A 15,804-nucleotide genomic window follows, 5' to 3' on the forward strand; every position below is an offset into this window, starting at 1 on the left:
TAGAAGTAAATCTCATACTTGTGTACTATTCTAGAACGTTACCGAGTACCAACGTTATCCGGTTTTCCTGTTAGTTAGTGTTTGCTTTATGAAAACCTCTCACATAGCCTTCGAACCTCCCGAAGGTCTGTTTTGCGTAGCAGACTTCTGAATTTTCCAGATTAGTCAATACATTTTCAAATGTAAGGTCAGAGATTTTGATTTGAGCCGCAGTTCATGACAACAATCACAATGACAACAAAGTTTTACAGACAAACAGAGCTTGTCAATGCGATTGAAGTTCGACTTAGATGCCTGATGGACAGGTATGTTTCGGTTCTGATGTGCCACCTGGTGAATGTCGCTTTTAATCTTCCAGATGTACATAAAGTGAGAAAAATCATGCTTCAACTATAAGGATGTTCAATAGATATAATTATAGAATGCAGCTTGTGTGCTTTCAGTAATGGTGTGTGATGGGGATTAACGCTACACTCAGAAGTAGGAAGTCGGAATCAAAGGCATTTTCGACCGCCGTGCAGTCGAGGGATGCCTCAGTGTTCTTGTGTTTGCAACAAGCTATCCAGCTGTCTGTGATGAGTGATGGATACTTTCCTCCTCAAAACAGTGAACTTTATAATCAGTGTTATAATCAGTGTAATCATATATTATTTACCAAGATAATATATGTATGCTGACTGAATGTACAGAATAACTCATTTAAAGGTAAAGAAGTACTACTTCTTTTACTGTTGATGCTGTGAGCAGTAATTTTGATTTGACATCACTTACTGAACTCAGGGTTGAGTAGACATATCTGAACTTCTCACTGGGAATTCCAAGTTGAGAGGGGAGTTTGTTTTTTTTTTCTAGTAGGAGGTCAGATAATTCTTACAATAAGAAATAACTTAGCAGGTTTCGGGTTTGGGTGGATGAGGCATCTTGGATGTGTCTTACACGAGATCAGCTGGTTCAACTTTCTGTATCAAACTCTCTGCCCCATCAATTTCTCAGAAATTGAAACAAACTGAATCAGAACGTGTGTGTGTGTGTGTGTGTGTGTGTGTGTGTGTCTTGTGCATGGGAAAGTGCCTTTTTGACAGTACCAGAAAGCTTGAAAGGAGAACTGAAAGCAGACGAGTGGTGCAAGCAACATTTGGACTTTTCTCCTACATAGTCCACACGCAATGCTGGAATTCTAGTGGTCAGCCTTTACCCTGCTTTTTACACACATGCCATAATGAAGACATTGTGTGAGAGGATTTTATTCTCCTAGCTCTGTAGCTCTGTGTTTAGCTACCAAATGAATAGACCCCGTCTCCTTTGACGCTGTGCCGATGGGATTTATTGCCGTCTCCATTTATAGTGAAATAACCTTTAACCCCTTCTCTCTCAAACTGTGAAGCTCAGGGCTTTACATGCCTCATGGGCTGGGGTAGGTTTCCTGGATGTTTTACGAATATGAGAACGACAATGTTGTGGGGGGGTGACAAAGGGGAAACATGAGAAGAGAGATCACCTTCTGGAGATGCAGATGTGAGGAGCCTTTGAAAGGTCACGGAAAAGTCATGTCTTGGAGAGGAGGAAGAAATATCAGCCCATTAGGCTGGCATTTACACAGCCAATCAGCACCAAGATAATCACCTGCTATGGGCCTACAGGGAGTTGCATGTAAGGCTGGCTGGCAGCCACAAGCACCGAGACAACATGTTTCTTTCCTTACTCTCATTTCTATAACAATGAAGGTAAAAAAAGAAAGTGTCATGCCATCAGTGGCACATAAATGTCTCAGCTACATCAATTAAAGTAAAAATACACATTGATTTGCGTGTCTGGTTTATATAATAACCTTTAAAGCTATAAAGTCTGCAGTTATGAAGTGCAAATCAAAAGGAGGTGCACCAAATCATTCCTAAGCTCAAATAAATCTGGAGGAAGGCACAAGCTGATTCTCTGGATCTGAAGCTAATGCCTGAAGCTACACTGTGCATTACAATTCACTCTTATTCTATAAGCAGGCTTAATCTAGGTCTGAAAAAAAACAATTCCTGTGGGTGAAGCATCTCTGCATAACCTTCAGAGAGTTCTTTACAGGGTCTTAAAAACGCTGGGAAAAGACAAACCCACACACCACACAGCTATCATGTCTTGGGGAGAGTAAATGATTTCTGCCTGTTCGTGGCCTGTCAGCTTAAATTTCCATTATTAAATGGGAAACTCTTTTTAAATGAGTCAGCATGGATAACAAAAGTGCTACCCAAAGATCAGAGTCCAATCATAAGACATTACCAACAGCCCTATCGTCAGTGCTAATGTAGCAGAGGTAGATTTCTAAGAGAATGGCCCTATTCAGACTTGGTATTAACATCTGTTTTGGGAGATCCTCTCACAAGTGGACAGCTGAGACAGATAGCTGTTCACACACTGTACTTCCCTGTGTCTCGAATACGTCTTCACTGACCACTTGTAATTGCATTCGACAGTAGGGATGGTGGCAAAATCAACCTGATGCCACTTCAAAAACCAAACCTGAAAATACTACCAAATACCAAAACAAAAACAAACAAAGTGTTTATGTTTAGCCACCGGGTGTCATTTCCGCATGAAACGGTCATGGCTCAGGTCATTCAAACGGTAATAAGTTATTAAGGTATGCCATTTAGGGTTCCAATGTGTGCCAAGAAAACATTCCGCACACCATTACACCACCACCACCAGCCTAACCTGCTGACAGTTGGTTGAATGAATTTATTTATGCTGTTGCTGCTGCTGATGGTACTGCTCTAACTATCTGTTAGAGCTAAAATCGAGAGTCATCAGACCAGGTGACATTTTATTCTATCTTCATCTGTCCAGTTTGAGTGAGCCTGTGCCCACTGTAGCCTCAGATTCCTGTTCTTATCGGAGAGGATCAGAACCCAATATGGACTTCTGCTGCTGTAGCATATCCACCTCAAGTTTTAAAGTGATGTGATACTTTTCTGCTCACCATGCTTGTAAAGAGTGGTTATTCGAGTTATTGTAGCCTTCCTGTCAGTCTCGCCATTCTCCTCTGACTTCTCTCATCAACAAGGCATTTCCAAATGTAATTTAGTTACGCGAGTCCCAGAACGCCTCCATATGAGGTTGCAAAAAAGATTTAGCCATGTTCACACCTGTATATATAGTGCCCTCCAGTAATATTGGCACCCTTGGCTGTGAAAAAATGTCTTTATTGTTTAACCCTTTGATCTTTTGTTCAAAAAAATGTAATTCACAAAAATACTCTGCTCTCATGGATATCAAACAATTGCAAACACAACACAGGTTTATCCAAAAAAAAAAAAAAAACTGTGTTAAATATAGGTGTGCAACAATTATTGGCACACCTATGAATTCATATGAGAAAAATGTATTTGAAGTATATTCCCACTGATATTTGACTTTTTTTTTTTTAAGTACACCCGAGTGACTAGGAACAGGAAATTGTTCAACCATGACTTCCTGTTTCACAGGGTTATAAATATGAGGTAATACATAGGCCAAATTTCCTTAGTCATTCATAACAATGGGTAAGACCAACGAATATAGCTGTGATGTGCAGCAAAAAGTTGTTGAACTTCACAAAATGGGAAGTGTCTATAAGAAAATAGCACAAGCATTGCAAATGCTCATTTCCACCATCAGGGTAATAATTAAGAAGTTCCAGTCAATGTTATGAATCAACCAGGAATCGGATGTGTGTCTATATTACCTCAACGCACTGTGAAGAGGATGACTTGAGTGGCCAAAAAATCTCCAAGGATCACAGATGGAGAACTGCAGAAGTTAGTTGTGTCTTGGGGTCAGAAAGTCTCCTAAACTACAATCAGGAGTCTCCTACATCACCACAAGTTGTTTGGAAGGGTTTCAAGAAAAAACCCTCTACTCTCATCCAAAAACAAACTCAAGCGTCTTCAGTTTGCCAGACACTACTGGAACTTCAAATGGGATCGGGTTCTATGGTCAGATGAAACCAAAATAGAGCTTTTTGGCAATAAACACCAGAGGTGGTTTTGGCGCACAAAGAGGTAGCCATATGGAAAAGTACCTCATGCCCACGGTTAAATATGGTGGTGGATCTTTAATGTTTTGGGGCTGGTTTTCTGCCAGAGGACCTGGATATTTTGTTAGGATACATGGCATCATGGACTCCTTCAAATATCAACAGATATTAAATGAAAATCTGACCGTCTCTGCCAGAAAGCTTAAAATGGGCTGTGGTTGGATCTTCCAGCAGGACAATGATCCAAAACATAAATCAAAATCAACACAAAAATGGTTTACTGACCACAAAATCAAGGTCCTGCCATTGTCATCCTAGTCCCCTGACACGAAACCCATTGAAAACCTCTGTAGTGAACTGAAGAGGAGAGTCCACCAGAGTGGACCTCGAAATCTGAAGGATCTGGAGAGATTCTGTATGGAGGAATGGTCTCAGACCCCTTGCCATGTATTCTCCAACCTCATCAGGCATTACAGGAGAAGACTCAGAGCTGTTATCTTGGCAAAGGGAGGTAGCACAAAGTATTGACTAAAAGGGTGCCAATAATTTTTGCACACCATATTTAACAATGATTTTTTTTGATAAACCTGTGTTGTGTTTGTAATTGTTTGTTATCCATGAGAGCAGAGTATTTTTGTGAATTTTTTAAACAAAAGATCAAAAGGTTAAACAATTAGGACAATTGTTCACAGCATTCTTTGCTCATATTTACCAAGGGTGCCAATATTAGTGGAGGGCAATGTAGCACCGTCCCCTTTCGTTTCCAACCTCCAACCTCCACTGAGGTTTCCAAAAGCAAAAGAAAACATGTTTCATGAGAAAGCCAACAGCTGGCTCTCCACCACCTGAGCAGAAGTGCTACAATGTTTTTTCTCACTTTCATTTCATGTTTTTTTTTCCACTAAGCGAGCCATGCAGCTAGTGTGTTCAAAATCGCACGCAAGACTCATTCTCCTACTTGTCCTGTTTTGGAAAGTGGAAGAAACAGGTGTTTTTAGAGGGAAAAGGCCTGGTGTCTTCACAAACAAAAAAGGCAACACAAGCAGAGAAAAGCCATGCTGGAGGCCTTCTCCTCATGGACACAAACCAACAGAGAGGCAAAGAGAACAAGGCAGGACGAAATGTGCTGACAGCTCATGTTTTTGGAGAGAATGTCTCTGACATGTGATTATATGGTCTGCAGAATCCATTTTGTGGAAATAAATAAATAAATAAATATAAACTGGTGGAAAGTTTCTGAGTGGTTTCCTGTCATTTCCATGAAGCTATGCTTAAGCGGGCCAGACTTGGGCCAAAATTGCTATTAAGATGCCAGGCAATGCTAACACATACATACATGTATAACACATTATTCATCATTAGAAAATGGCAAACATAGTGTGTACACAGGTTATATACAGTCACTTGCCACTTTATTAGGAACATACATACTACACTACTCAAACAATGCTCAACTGGTATTAAGGAGACCAAAATGTGGCAGGAAAACATTCCCCACACCATTACGTCACTACCACCAGCCTGAAGTGTTGACATGGGTTTGGGTGGCATGGATTCATGCTGCTGATGCATATTACACCAAAATCAAGATTTATCAGACAGGACAATGTTTTTCCAGTCTTCATCTGTTCAGTTTGTGTGAGTCTGTGTCCATGATAGCCTCATATTCTTCTTCTTGGCTGACAGGAGTGAAATCTGATGTGGTCTTCTGCTGTTGTAGCTCATTCACCTCAAGGTCTGACATGCTGTGTATTCTGAGGTGCTTTTCTGCTCATTTTTGAGCATACTTGAGTTACTGTATTCCTTCCTCCGAACATCTCAAACCAGTCACACCATTCTCCTCTGACCCGTCTCAACAACAAGGCATTTCTGCCCACAGAACTGCAGCTCACTTGACGTTTTTGCCACCATTCTGTGTAAACACTAGAGTCTGTTGTGTGTGAAAATCTCAGGAGATCAGCAGTTACTGAAATACTCAAACCAGCCCATGTGGCACCAACAACCATCCCACTGTCAAAGATCACATCTTTCCCCATTCTTTTGCTTCATGTGAACATTAACTGACGCTCTTGACCTGCATTTGCATTATTTTATGCACTGCGCTGCCAGCACATGATTGGCTGATTGGATAATTGCAGGAATGAGCAGGTGTTCCTAATAAAGTTGGTGCTGAGTGTATATTTAGATGTCAGAATTCACATGCATGGTATTTAAAAGAAAGCGATTCAAATGCATATTATGGTTTTGATCTTGCAACCCTGGACACTGGAGTAGCCAATCTCTTATATACATTCAAGCAAAAAAGAGAGACTACTAAAGCCATCAGGCACAATATCTGACAGGTCTTTAGTGTTTTGAAACTTTTGGAAGTTGTGTCAGATGTTGAAATGTTTAGATTTATGTTATTTATCATGTTAACCTGACAAAAAAAATCTCAGCGAAGGGATATTTTTCCAGTTTAGGAGACTGAAGTTAATTAGGACAATTCAGGAGGCTTGGGAACCCTGGTCAGATGGATCAGATGGATCAGATGAATAATGGTTGATTATCATTTTCACTAGATGTGCTGTACAGCATTTTAACACTTTAAGCAAGAATTCGGCACGGTGATTACGCTTGACTTAACAGTTAACTAACTAACTAAGTTTTCATTAGAAATGCAGAAAAGCACAACCACACTTATCAGTAGTAAAGGTTACGCGCTATGTGTTTGATCGTGTTAATGGATTACAGATATACACACTTCTGGCTTTCACAGTCGATGCACTGGTCGTACATCATTAAGCGCCATCTGTTCTATAAAATCAGACCAAAAATATTTATTTATTCCTCACTGATAAAAAAAAAAATAATTCACTGCTGACTGGGTCGGGCAGGAGTGAACTCACCATTTCTAGTTCCTGGGAGATGCGACGCTTGCGTAGCTCCTCCATGCGCTCGCTGACGTCACTGAAGCATGTGTTGTAATATTCAGAGTATTCCTGCGCTAGATCATCGATGTTACCCAGAGAGCCATCCTGCTCACACATACATACACACACACACACACACACACACACACAAAGAAATAGGGACATCTCTGATTAGATGACAGTAGGGTCAAACATCAGCAAAGTTCATGTACGTCACAAAGGTAATAGAGGAATAAGAAACTGGAGACATGTGGATATGCCAGAAATGATGCTGAAGTGTGTCTTAAGTAGAGGTCCATCAAGTGATTGGTTTTGCTGATCAATCGGCACAGATAACCGATTTCTGGGACTATTGGTTATCGGGGGAAAGTCCACAACGATAGTTTTGCGTCTGTTGCGGGAGCGGCTGAGAAGGGTCCGCCGTCATTATACAGTACAAGAGCGGCCTCTAGAGATGAAATAAAAACTGACATTGACCAATTTTGTTGTGTTATTTGAAGTGTTTTTTTATTCATTTCGGACGTCTCTATTTTTATTTGTTATTTGGAGTGTTATTTTTTGGTTCAGTTTGGATGGATATCTTTTATTTACTTTAATATTTATTAATAGTTCCATCCATCCATCCATCCATTTTCTATACCGCTTATCCTACAAGGTCACGGGGAACCTGGCGCCTGTCCCAGGGAGCATGGGGCACAGGGCGGGGTACACCCTGGTCGGGGTTCCAATCCATCGCAGGGCACAATCACATACACACTCACGTCACCGTCAGTACTGTTTATTTTTATGATAAAGTTCAGCAGTATTTTACTCTGAGTGTTACTTTGAGTGTTATCATTCAGTATCAGATTGAAAAACTATTCAGAATATAGAGGTGGATGCAATTGCAGAATGTAAGTGAAATTTTTTTATAAAAACAAACAAAGCAGAACACAAAACTTACACGGATCAAAGACGAGCATAACGTGATACATTGGGGCAGAACAGACAAGACAACAGTGCAGTGCTGAACGTGACATATACACACCAGTGCCAATGAACTAAACGTGAAACAGGTGAATGAGACATGGTGCGGTGGCTGATGGGACGCTGGGTGAGTTCCACACACGTCACTGCGCAGTCATATCACACATTTAGGTGTCTCAGACATATGATGTTAATTCAGCTCATGACCAGCATGTGCAGAGTAAATCATTTTATGTCACATACAAAGCATCACACACATGTGCGCACAAAGACGCCTTTGAAAACGCTTCATTAAAGCATAACAGTGCACATTCCTGCTGCTGTGGAGTAACTGATTCAGCTAATTACACATAGGCTGTTGACGTTCCTCTCGTTGTTGTTTTTTCACGCCTCAAAAAGAATTCAGCTGTATCTTACTGTACATGTGCTTGTCTCTGCATGGAGTGACACGGCTCCATCACCGTTTATCCGCATAACAGTGTCATCATGCTCTTAGCGTGGTTTTAATTAAAGCACTGAAGGCAGTTTTTGAGTCATGAACAGTGGCATTCTCTTCTCCACAAAGCCAGATTCATCTCCAAATTCAAAAGCAGGCACACACATAAAGAACACAGTGGCCCCTTCTGACCCCTACAGCTGTCAGGGTGTGTGAGCACATACATTCATCTATGGTGCTGCCTGCCTATGACCTCAGCCAGTAGATCAGGGTGTACATGTGTACGTGTGTGTGTGTGTGTGTGTGTGTTACACCACAACCTCATGACTCAAACCTCATACTGAAATACAACTGAAAAGCCTGTAATAAAGCGGACATCTGATGTCACTTTCGTTCAAAATCTGATTAACAGATCCAGCTGTGTGAAGTGAAATCCACACGCTTGTATGTACAAACATCAAGTTTCTCAACTGAGACCTTTCCCTGAGCTGGCTCAGACCCCCTGCTCATTCCCGATACCCTTTAAAGCCTTTCGCACGCCGCAGTCAAAAAGAAATGCCTTCTTCCTGCCCGGCAATGGCTTGGCCAAACACACACATCCTGTCATTGTGTGTATGGGTCTGGGGTAGGAAACCGAGGGCCTCACACACCTCGTCACAAAGCACGTATCCTGAACTCTTTACAGATTTACAGTTTTAAGATGGGAGGCAGAGATATGGTGCAATAATGCTTGGATATTGAATCATTGTGAATGGGTGGGTCGCTTTTGTTAGCACAGTATTGTCTACCTGCATTGCACCATTACTTTCAGAACATGAATTATAAATGCTAAGCTAAGCATGAACCAGCTTGTTGTGATTTAGTTACAGAAATTGATGACGTATACATTTGGGGAAAAAATGTTGAGATACAATGTGGGGAGGCAGCTGACGTTAAATTCGCTATAAAGGAAACACAGAAGCACCTTCATTCGTTTTTTGGATGGTTCTGAGTAATCTTTTACTCAAGCTATTGTTTAGCATTGATGTTCAAACCAAATATGATCAACACTTGAGAACGTCGTGAGCACACTGGAAATCCATTTTACAAAACAAGCAAGTCATCCCCATATCAACACCAAGTTTTATTCTCACACTTCCACGGATTCCCAGCCCACTCTCCAATTCTCCAAGCATACTGCACTAGATGATTGAGATTCCCAGAGGAGCAGGCCGTGCACAGAGAAATTCCAAGGCCTACATTCCAATCTGCTTGCGTACACACACACACACACACACACACACACACACACACACACACACCGAACAGTTCAGGGACTCAGCAACTATTCAGCACAAATATGATATCAGTGTTTCAGTGTTTTAAATTCCTCTCACACAAAAAACTAATCATCAACTACTCCAAGATGCAGTGAAGACCTCAATCACCAGAGAACAACACAAAGAGCATGTTCTCTCAGCTCCATCAGAAAGATAACTCATGTTCTGACAGAGAGGAACCTTCTCTCTCTCTCATTCTCAAAGACTAGGAAAACAAACACGTTGCACATCCAAACCCGGGGGGGTTAGCAAGCGGACGCAAGTCATCCACTGTGCACTGACTCTTTAAAAACAAGGGGTGCAGTAACATTCTCCTGACCTGGATATGAGACTAGAGCCAGAATTTAGCTGGAAGGACAGAGCAGAAGCCTGGCAGGGACTGACAAAGGCAGCACAGTGCGGATATTCACAAATCTTTTCAGCCTAAAATGGGCTTCAAACAGGCTAACTGAGGAGAAAACTCCTAAATAAACAAACAGTGGATGCCAGTTCTAATTCCAAGCCTCAGTTTTTTTTTCATTTAAAGGTGAAACAGTCAATAGTTTTATTTCTTACTAGCACAAATTATGTGTCAAATAATAGTGTAAAGGTGTATTCATATCCATGAAACTCCGCCCCCCAGGATCTACGGTATCCTGTAGAGTGTCTATAAAATGACTGACAGGATTCGCATTCACACACAGACAAGCATCCCAGACCTGAAACGTGTTACTGACACACCTTTAATAAGGCCTCGGCTTAATCCACTGTTATTATGTTATACTCATCTTCCAGGTTATTAAGTAAGGAATAAACAAAATCAACTATTGCACCTTTAAGCCACTGTCTGAGAACAGATGTATTATGTAGCAGAAAAAATCCCAGTTTGAAAATCTGCTTTTAGGTCCAGAATAGAGGGTGTGCATTGACACCACTTTCCCGCCAGAACACGCCCCCTTGGCCGGACTGAGCGGCAAAGCATCCAAGCAAAATGGCTGGTTTTAATAGGAGAAGCTGCGAAAACTCTAGTATAACTAACGATTATCAGGTTAAATTAAAGGCAGTTGGACTCGACAGTGACATTAACAACTTGCTCAAGAACCTGTGGTCCATGGACTTCAGTTTTCTGACAATTATATGTACCTGAAGCCTAAAGTCATACAAAAGTCTTGATGCTTGTTCCTACTTCAAGGATGGATTTGTTGGAGAAATTAAAGAGACAAGAACACCAATAAACATTCTGGTTGTATGTACAAATATTTTTATTTTATTATATAATTTTATCTGGTAACCCATAAGCTAGCTAGTCCTAGTTGGGTTGTACTTAACACTGCTTCCACTAATATATAACTAAAGTTATATATTAGTGAAGGTAAAACACAGTCAGAGAATGAATGAGTCACCATTATTCATCAATGGAAATAGACAGCGTTTAAAAAGAAATATGTAGCAAATTATTCATCATTGTACATGAATACCACATGCCAAAAGAACTTAGACTTACACTGCTCGACTTAGTTAAAAAGGACTGAATGTTTTTTGGCACTCTGTAATAAGATAGGTCTGATTCTTGTTGAACCTGTTAGCACAGTCGATCGCACAACAACTTTTCCCCATTTTAGATGCCTTTTTTTCTGTGTTTTCGCGGAATTCACGCTGTACACTAATGCTGCCGCTCAGTCTTTTTGCCACTCAGTGGGCGTGACTGCAGCGAGTTCCGCCTACCGTGGCGTCACGTGCATACCCTCTATACTGGACATTTGTATTTGGATCAGTTCTTTTATAGCCACGCCCCCAACTCCCCATCCTCATAAATCATTATGAGAAGTTACATGTCTATAGAGCAGAGCTGTAACTTGGCTTTTAAGCAGTTGAATGTCCGAGTGCACTTGAAAGTGGTGTCATGACAGTCCTTGCCTTTGCTGACTCTAGTTGAATCACGGTAAATTTTGGGGGCGGAGCTTTGTGTACATGGGTGGAAATGGGGACGGGCAAAAAAAAAAAACCTCTACTCATTTAACCGTTAGAGACTGTTTTTGTCCACAAATCTTACCTAATGCACCTTTAAGAATGACAAAAATAATATGTGCAATAAACACCAATAAACACTAAACACCAGTAAGCTTTGGCTGCTTTGCACAATAACACACAAAGATTAGCCTAGTCTGTGGATAGAACACTGACTTAATAAAATGGTTTTATTGGTTTAAACCTGGCCCATTAATACAGAATTTAATTATGGCGATGGCTTCGAACATGGCTCAGCCGATCAGGTTTTAGAGCTGAAACAGCTACTATACACACACGCGCACACACGCGCACACACGCGCACACACGCGCACACACGCGCACACACGCGCACACACGCGCACACACGCGCACACACACACACACACACACACACACACATTACCATCAATCAGCCTAAAAAGCATGTCTTTGGACTGAGGGAGGAAACTAGAGTACCCAGAGAAAACCCCTGAAGCAAGGGGAGAACATGCAAACTCACGACGGAGGTGGGATTCGATCCCCCAACCCCGACGGTGCGAGGAACAGTTAACTGCAGTAGACACATACTTGATTACACCACACTTAGGATGCCTTTCTCCCTCTCCTAGCAGTTAACCTATTCTCTATTCATTAGCTGTTATGAATATTCAAATATTAAAATTAGGCAAACACGCATCCCTAATTATAATATGACTTTTTGTTACATCGGTGCAATATGTTTTACGCATGAATTTGCTGCCATCTTTCAGGAAATCCCATCATATAATAGCAATGCAGTCACCTCTTACTCTCGACAGAGAAGTTCTCACAATTAGTAAAATGTTGCTCTAAGCAATTTCCTGTGTAGGTTATATATTAGGAACTGTTAGTGCAATAAAACTTAAGAAATGGGACATGCAAGCAGACAGGATGTCGGTGTTAAGAAGGGACGAATAGGCTGTCCAGTATATTTACAAGTACGTTCTAATCATCAACACACAATCCCAAACACATGACACAAACTTGTCGAGTGATTTCTGAGAGACTATAGTCCAACTGCACTGCACATGCCTCCCAGTGTCTCATTATCATACCTGACATTCCACAGAGGGAATGATGCAAGAGTGTGTGTGTGTGTACTGTTTCCAGCTGTGAGTCTGATCCCTGTACTAACACAAAACACATGCTTTTGAAAGGCGTGTATATATATATATATATATGAACTTAATAATAATCTAAGTTAAGCATAAAATATTGTTTTGCACTCTTCCAAAACAGCTGAGTCAATGAGGATGTGACTAACACACACACGCGCGCACACACACACACACACACACACACACACACACGGAGCGAGAGGGAGAGAGAGGGTTGGGCCCTGCATTAATCCTCCAGCTCATGTTAAACCCCAATACTGCTCTTTAAAACCAGCTTTAAAAAGGAGACACTGCACTTTTTAATGATTTCTTCGGAACCATCTCCAGTCCTGTAGTTACGAGTCACTGCATGCCGAGATGATCACCGCTCACACCCTCCTGCAAAACAGACCTAGCTCTTAAAACGGCAAAACAGCATTAACAGAATGCTCTGTCACTTTATTATTCCTCCCTAATGAGCTCATCTTATCCTGGGGGGGTGGACATGTGGGATGAGAGCGAAGACAGGAGACAGTGTGTTTAGAACTTTAGGGTGACTTGTTCAATCCTACATCTGAGGCTTTTTCCTGGGAAGTTAAAAGAGGAGACCGTGGCAATGACCCAGAGCTAAAATTTACACCTACATCTGCACATGTCCAAAAACAAATCTAAAACGGAGGAATGAAGGCATCAACCTGCTCATGTTATTGTCAGCTCTATTGGAGAAAAGAGAAAAGGAGGAATAACATGGAAGCCCTTTCTCCTTTTTATGCCTGCCCTCTGACCAGATAATCAAATCACCCAGCATTCCTGACCGCCCAGAAAACAAGCGCTTCTAGGATGGTGAGCAGTAAATAGCTTATTTTCTGTCAACCTAATCAAAAAAAGGCAAAGATCTGTGGAACGTCTTACGCCTCATAATGTTATTTTTCTAGTCCAGCCTGCATTCGATAGATTTCAGCCCGTTAACAGAGAGAATGAATCTGCAGGGCTTCATTCGTACCAACAATCACTGCTGGCACAGACTGTTGGTTTTTTACATGGTAACCAGTAAGGGCTTGTGAACTATTCAATTTGGACATGATCCACTATCAAACGTCTTCACATGCTGGATGAACTTCTTCCACAATACTGAGATTCAGTTCTGCAGCTCTGTCAAATGTGCAGACTTAAATGAATGTTAATACGTATGCATAGTATCATACATAACCATGTCGAAGACGCGCTGTGCCGCATGGAATGTGGCTTTTTTCCTCTCTCGCTGTGACCTTAGATAACAAAGAAGCTAAAAGACAAGCGTGCAGTCTTCTTCAAGGCTGCGGTTTTTTCCCTGTGAAATACCCTCATGGACAAAGTCATGGCTGCCCAACATACAGACCACATTATAAACATTCCCTGCCTCTCTGGATAACTGAAATGAGTGTGGCATCACAACTACAACTATCATAACGTTTAGGGTGGGGTGTTTAATTACTTGTTTCATGATCTGCTCAGCATAGAAAATAATTTGTGTACATGATGATTCAGCAGACCTGCTCCAGCTCCAGAGAGTTTGTACCCCAAACATATGAGAGTGAAACGAAAGTGGATGTTGATGCATCAACAAGTATAAGGTTGAGGGTTGAGTCAGAGAAGCCAGAATGGAAGAGAGAGACATGAGAGGCAGACTGGGGTCAGAGGTGCTCTCCCACCCTTATCAGGAGTCTTCCTCGGGACATCCGCAAGGGCAGGATGGAGAGGAAACCAGGAAGGACCAGATGGGAAGAATTAAGTGTGTGAGGAAGACAGGATGAGAAAAGGCTATGTCTGTGCAGTGGTCCTTGGACTTAATGAGAATGAACTGTAATCAGAAAAGACTGGGAAATTTAGTACAAGTACAAGTTATTGCTGACTCAACGAATCCTCTACGTGAAATGTATCGTCTAGTCCGATTTTGTGATTGCAGAAATGAACGCAAAAACAAGCAAACTCAAGCAAAATATTCGGAGGAGCGTGCAATTTTTCAAACTTAGCGCAGTTTTTCCGCAGATTTGGGCCAAGACACGTCATGTGATGTCATCACAACGCGCATTTAGCCAAAGCGCTCTTCGATTCACGTGCGTCGAACACGAGTACAGCTGAACAGTCTCATTTACCAACAAACATCACTGCGAAAGACCGTGCAGAACTATTTTGTGCAACTGCAATTTCACCAATTCAAGTAAATTTCCACAAAAAACAAAGCACAAAAAAAATCTCTGTGAAATCCTGTGTGGCCTGATCTTCATATCGCTGCATCTTCACCACGGCCATGTGATATAACTAGCAAAGGACACAAACATGTGTGATCAGCTTGACTTCTTAGCATTGCTGATGTGTTGCAGAAAGGAACTGGAGTTTTACAACTGAAAGAAATACACACTGCGGCTGAGACACACACAGACACACACAGACACACACAGACACACACAGACACACACAGACACACACAGACACAGACACACACTTAGAGAGAGACCTGATCAGATTCTGGCTGCCATGCCCTCCAGGGGAAAAGCTGCAAGGCTTACACGATGCACAGGGCAGTCTGGCCAAGACCGCACCTAGACTACTCATAAAAATAATGTCCTGTTCTATCAGTGTGTATGATGCTTTGATATTGTTGTATTGCGCATACAATGCAGTGTAGAATCACCTCTTCCACATAATGAGTAGAGAAAAGAATAGATGTCCTAGTCCAAACCCTATGAAGTCATCCCCACCCTGTGTTTACACACGCTCTCTCTAAACAGGGAGATTCGAGTAATGACCTTTTATATGGAATTTTACAGAAAACAAAGTTTGTGGAAAACTTATGACTCCCTTTCCACCCTCACCATGAAGATTATACTGTACGTCTCAACCTTGCTTTAAAGGCAGAGACTGTTGACTGCCTTTTTCACTGGATTACTTGACTACAACCACATATAAATGAGACTTAGACACACTCTGGCCACACTGAAATGGACGCAGTGCTAGGTATTCCCATCAGGAACATTCCAGGATTCGGAATGGTGTTTGGTAAACCTCAGAATGTCATCTTTCT

The 15,804-nt window shown here is 41.6% G+C and overlaps 1 protein-coding gene across 5 annotated transcripts in view; it reads right to left on the reverse strand.

The window, feature by feature from the left end:
* The window catches only part of sash1a (SAM and SH3 domain containing 1a), a 90,934-nt gene that overhangs the window by 44,450 nt on the left and 30,680 nt on the right, over positions 1–15,804 (reverse strand). For all 5 annotated transcript variants that reach the window (XM_053646308.1, XM_053646299.1, XM_053646292.1 and 2 more), the window contains exon 2: positions 6,892–7,020. In XM_053646308.1, coding sequence (XP_053502283.1) covers positions 6,892–7,020 — 129 coding nt within the window. The remainder of the gene's footprint in view (positions 1–6,891; positions 7,021–15,804) is intronic.

The sequence above is a fragment of the Ictalurus furcatus genome, chromosome 2 (genome assembly GCF_023375685.1).
Source record: "Ictalurus furcatus strain D&B chromosome 2, Billie_1.0, whole genome shotgun sequence".
Classification (NCBI taxonomy): domain Eukaryota; kingdom Metazoa; phylum Chordata; class Actinopteri; order Siluriformes; family Ictaluridae; genus Ictalurus; species Ictalurus furcatus.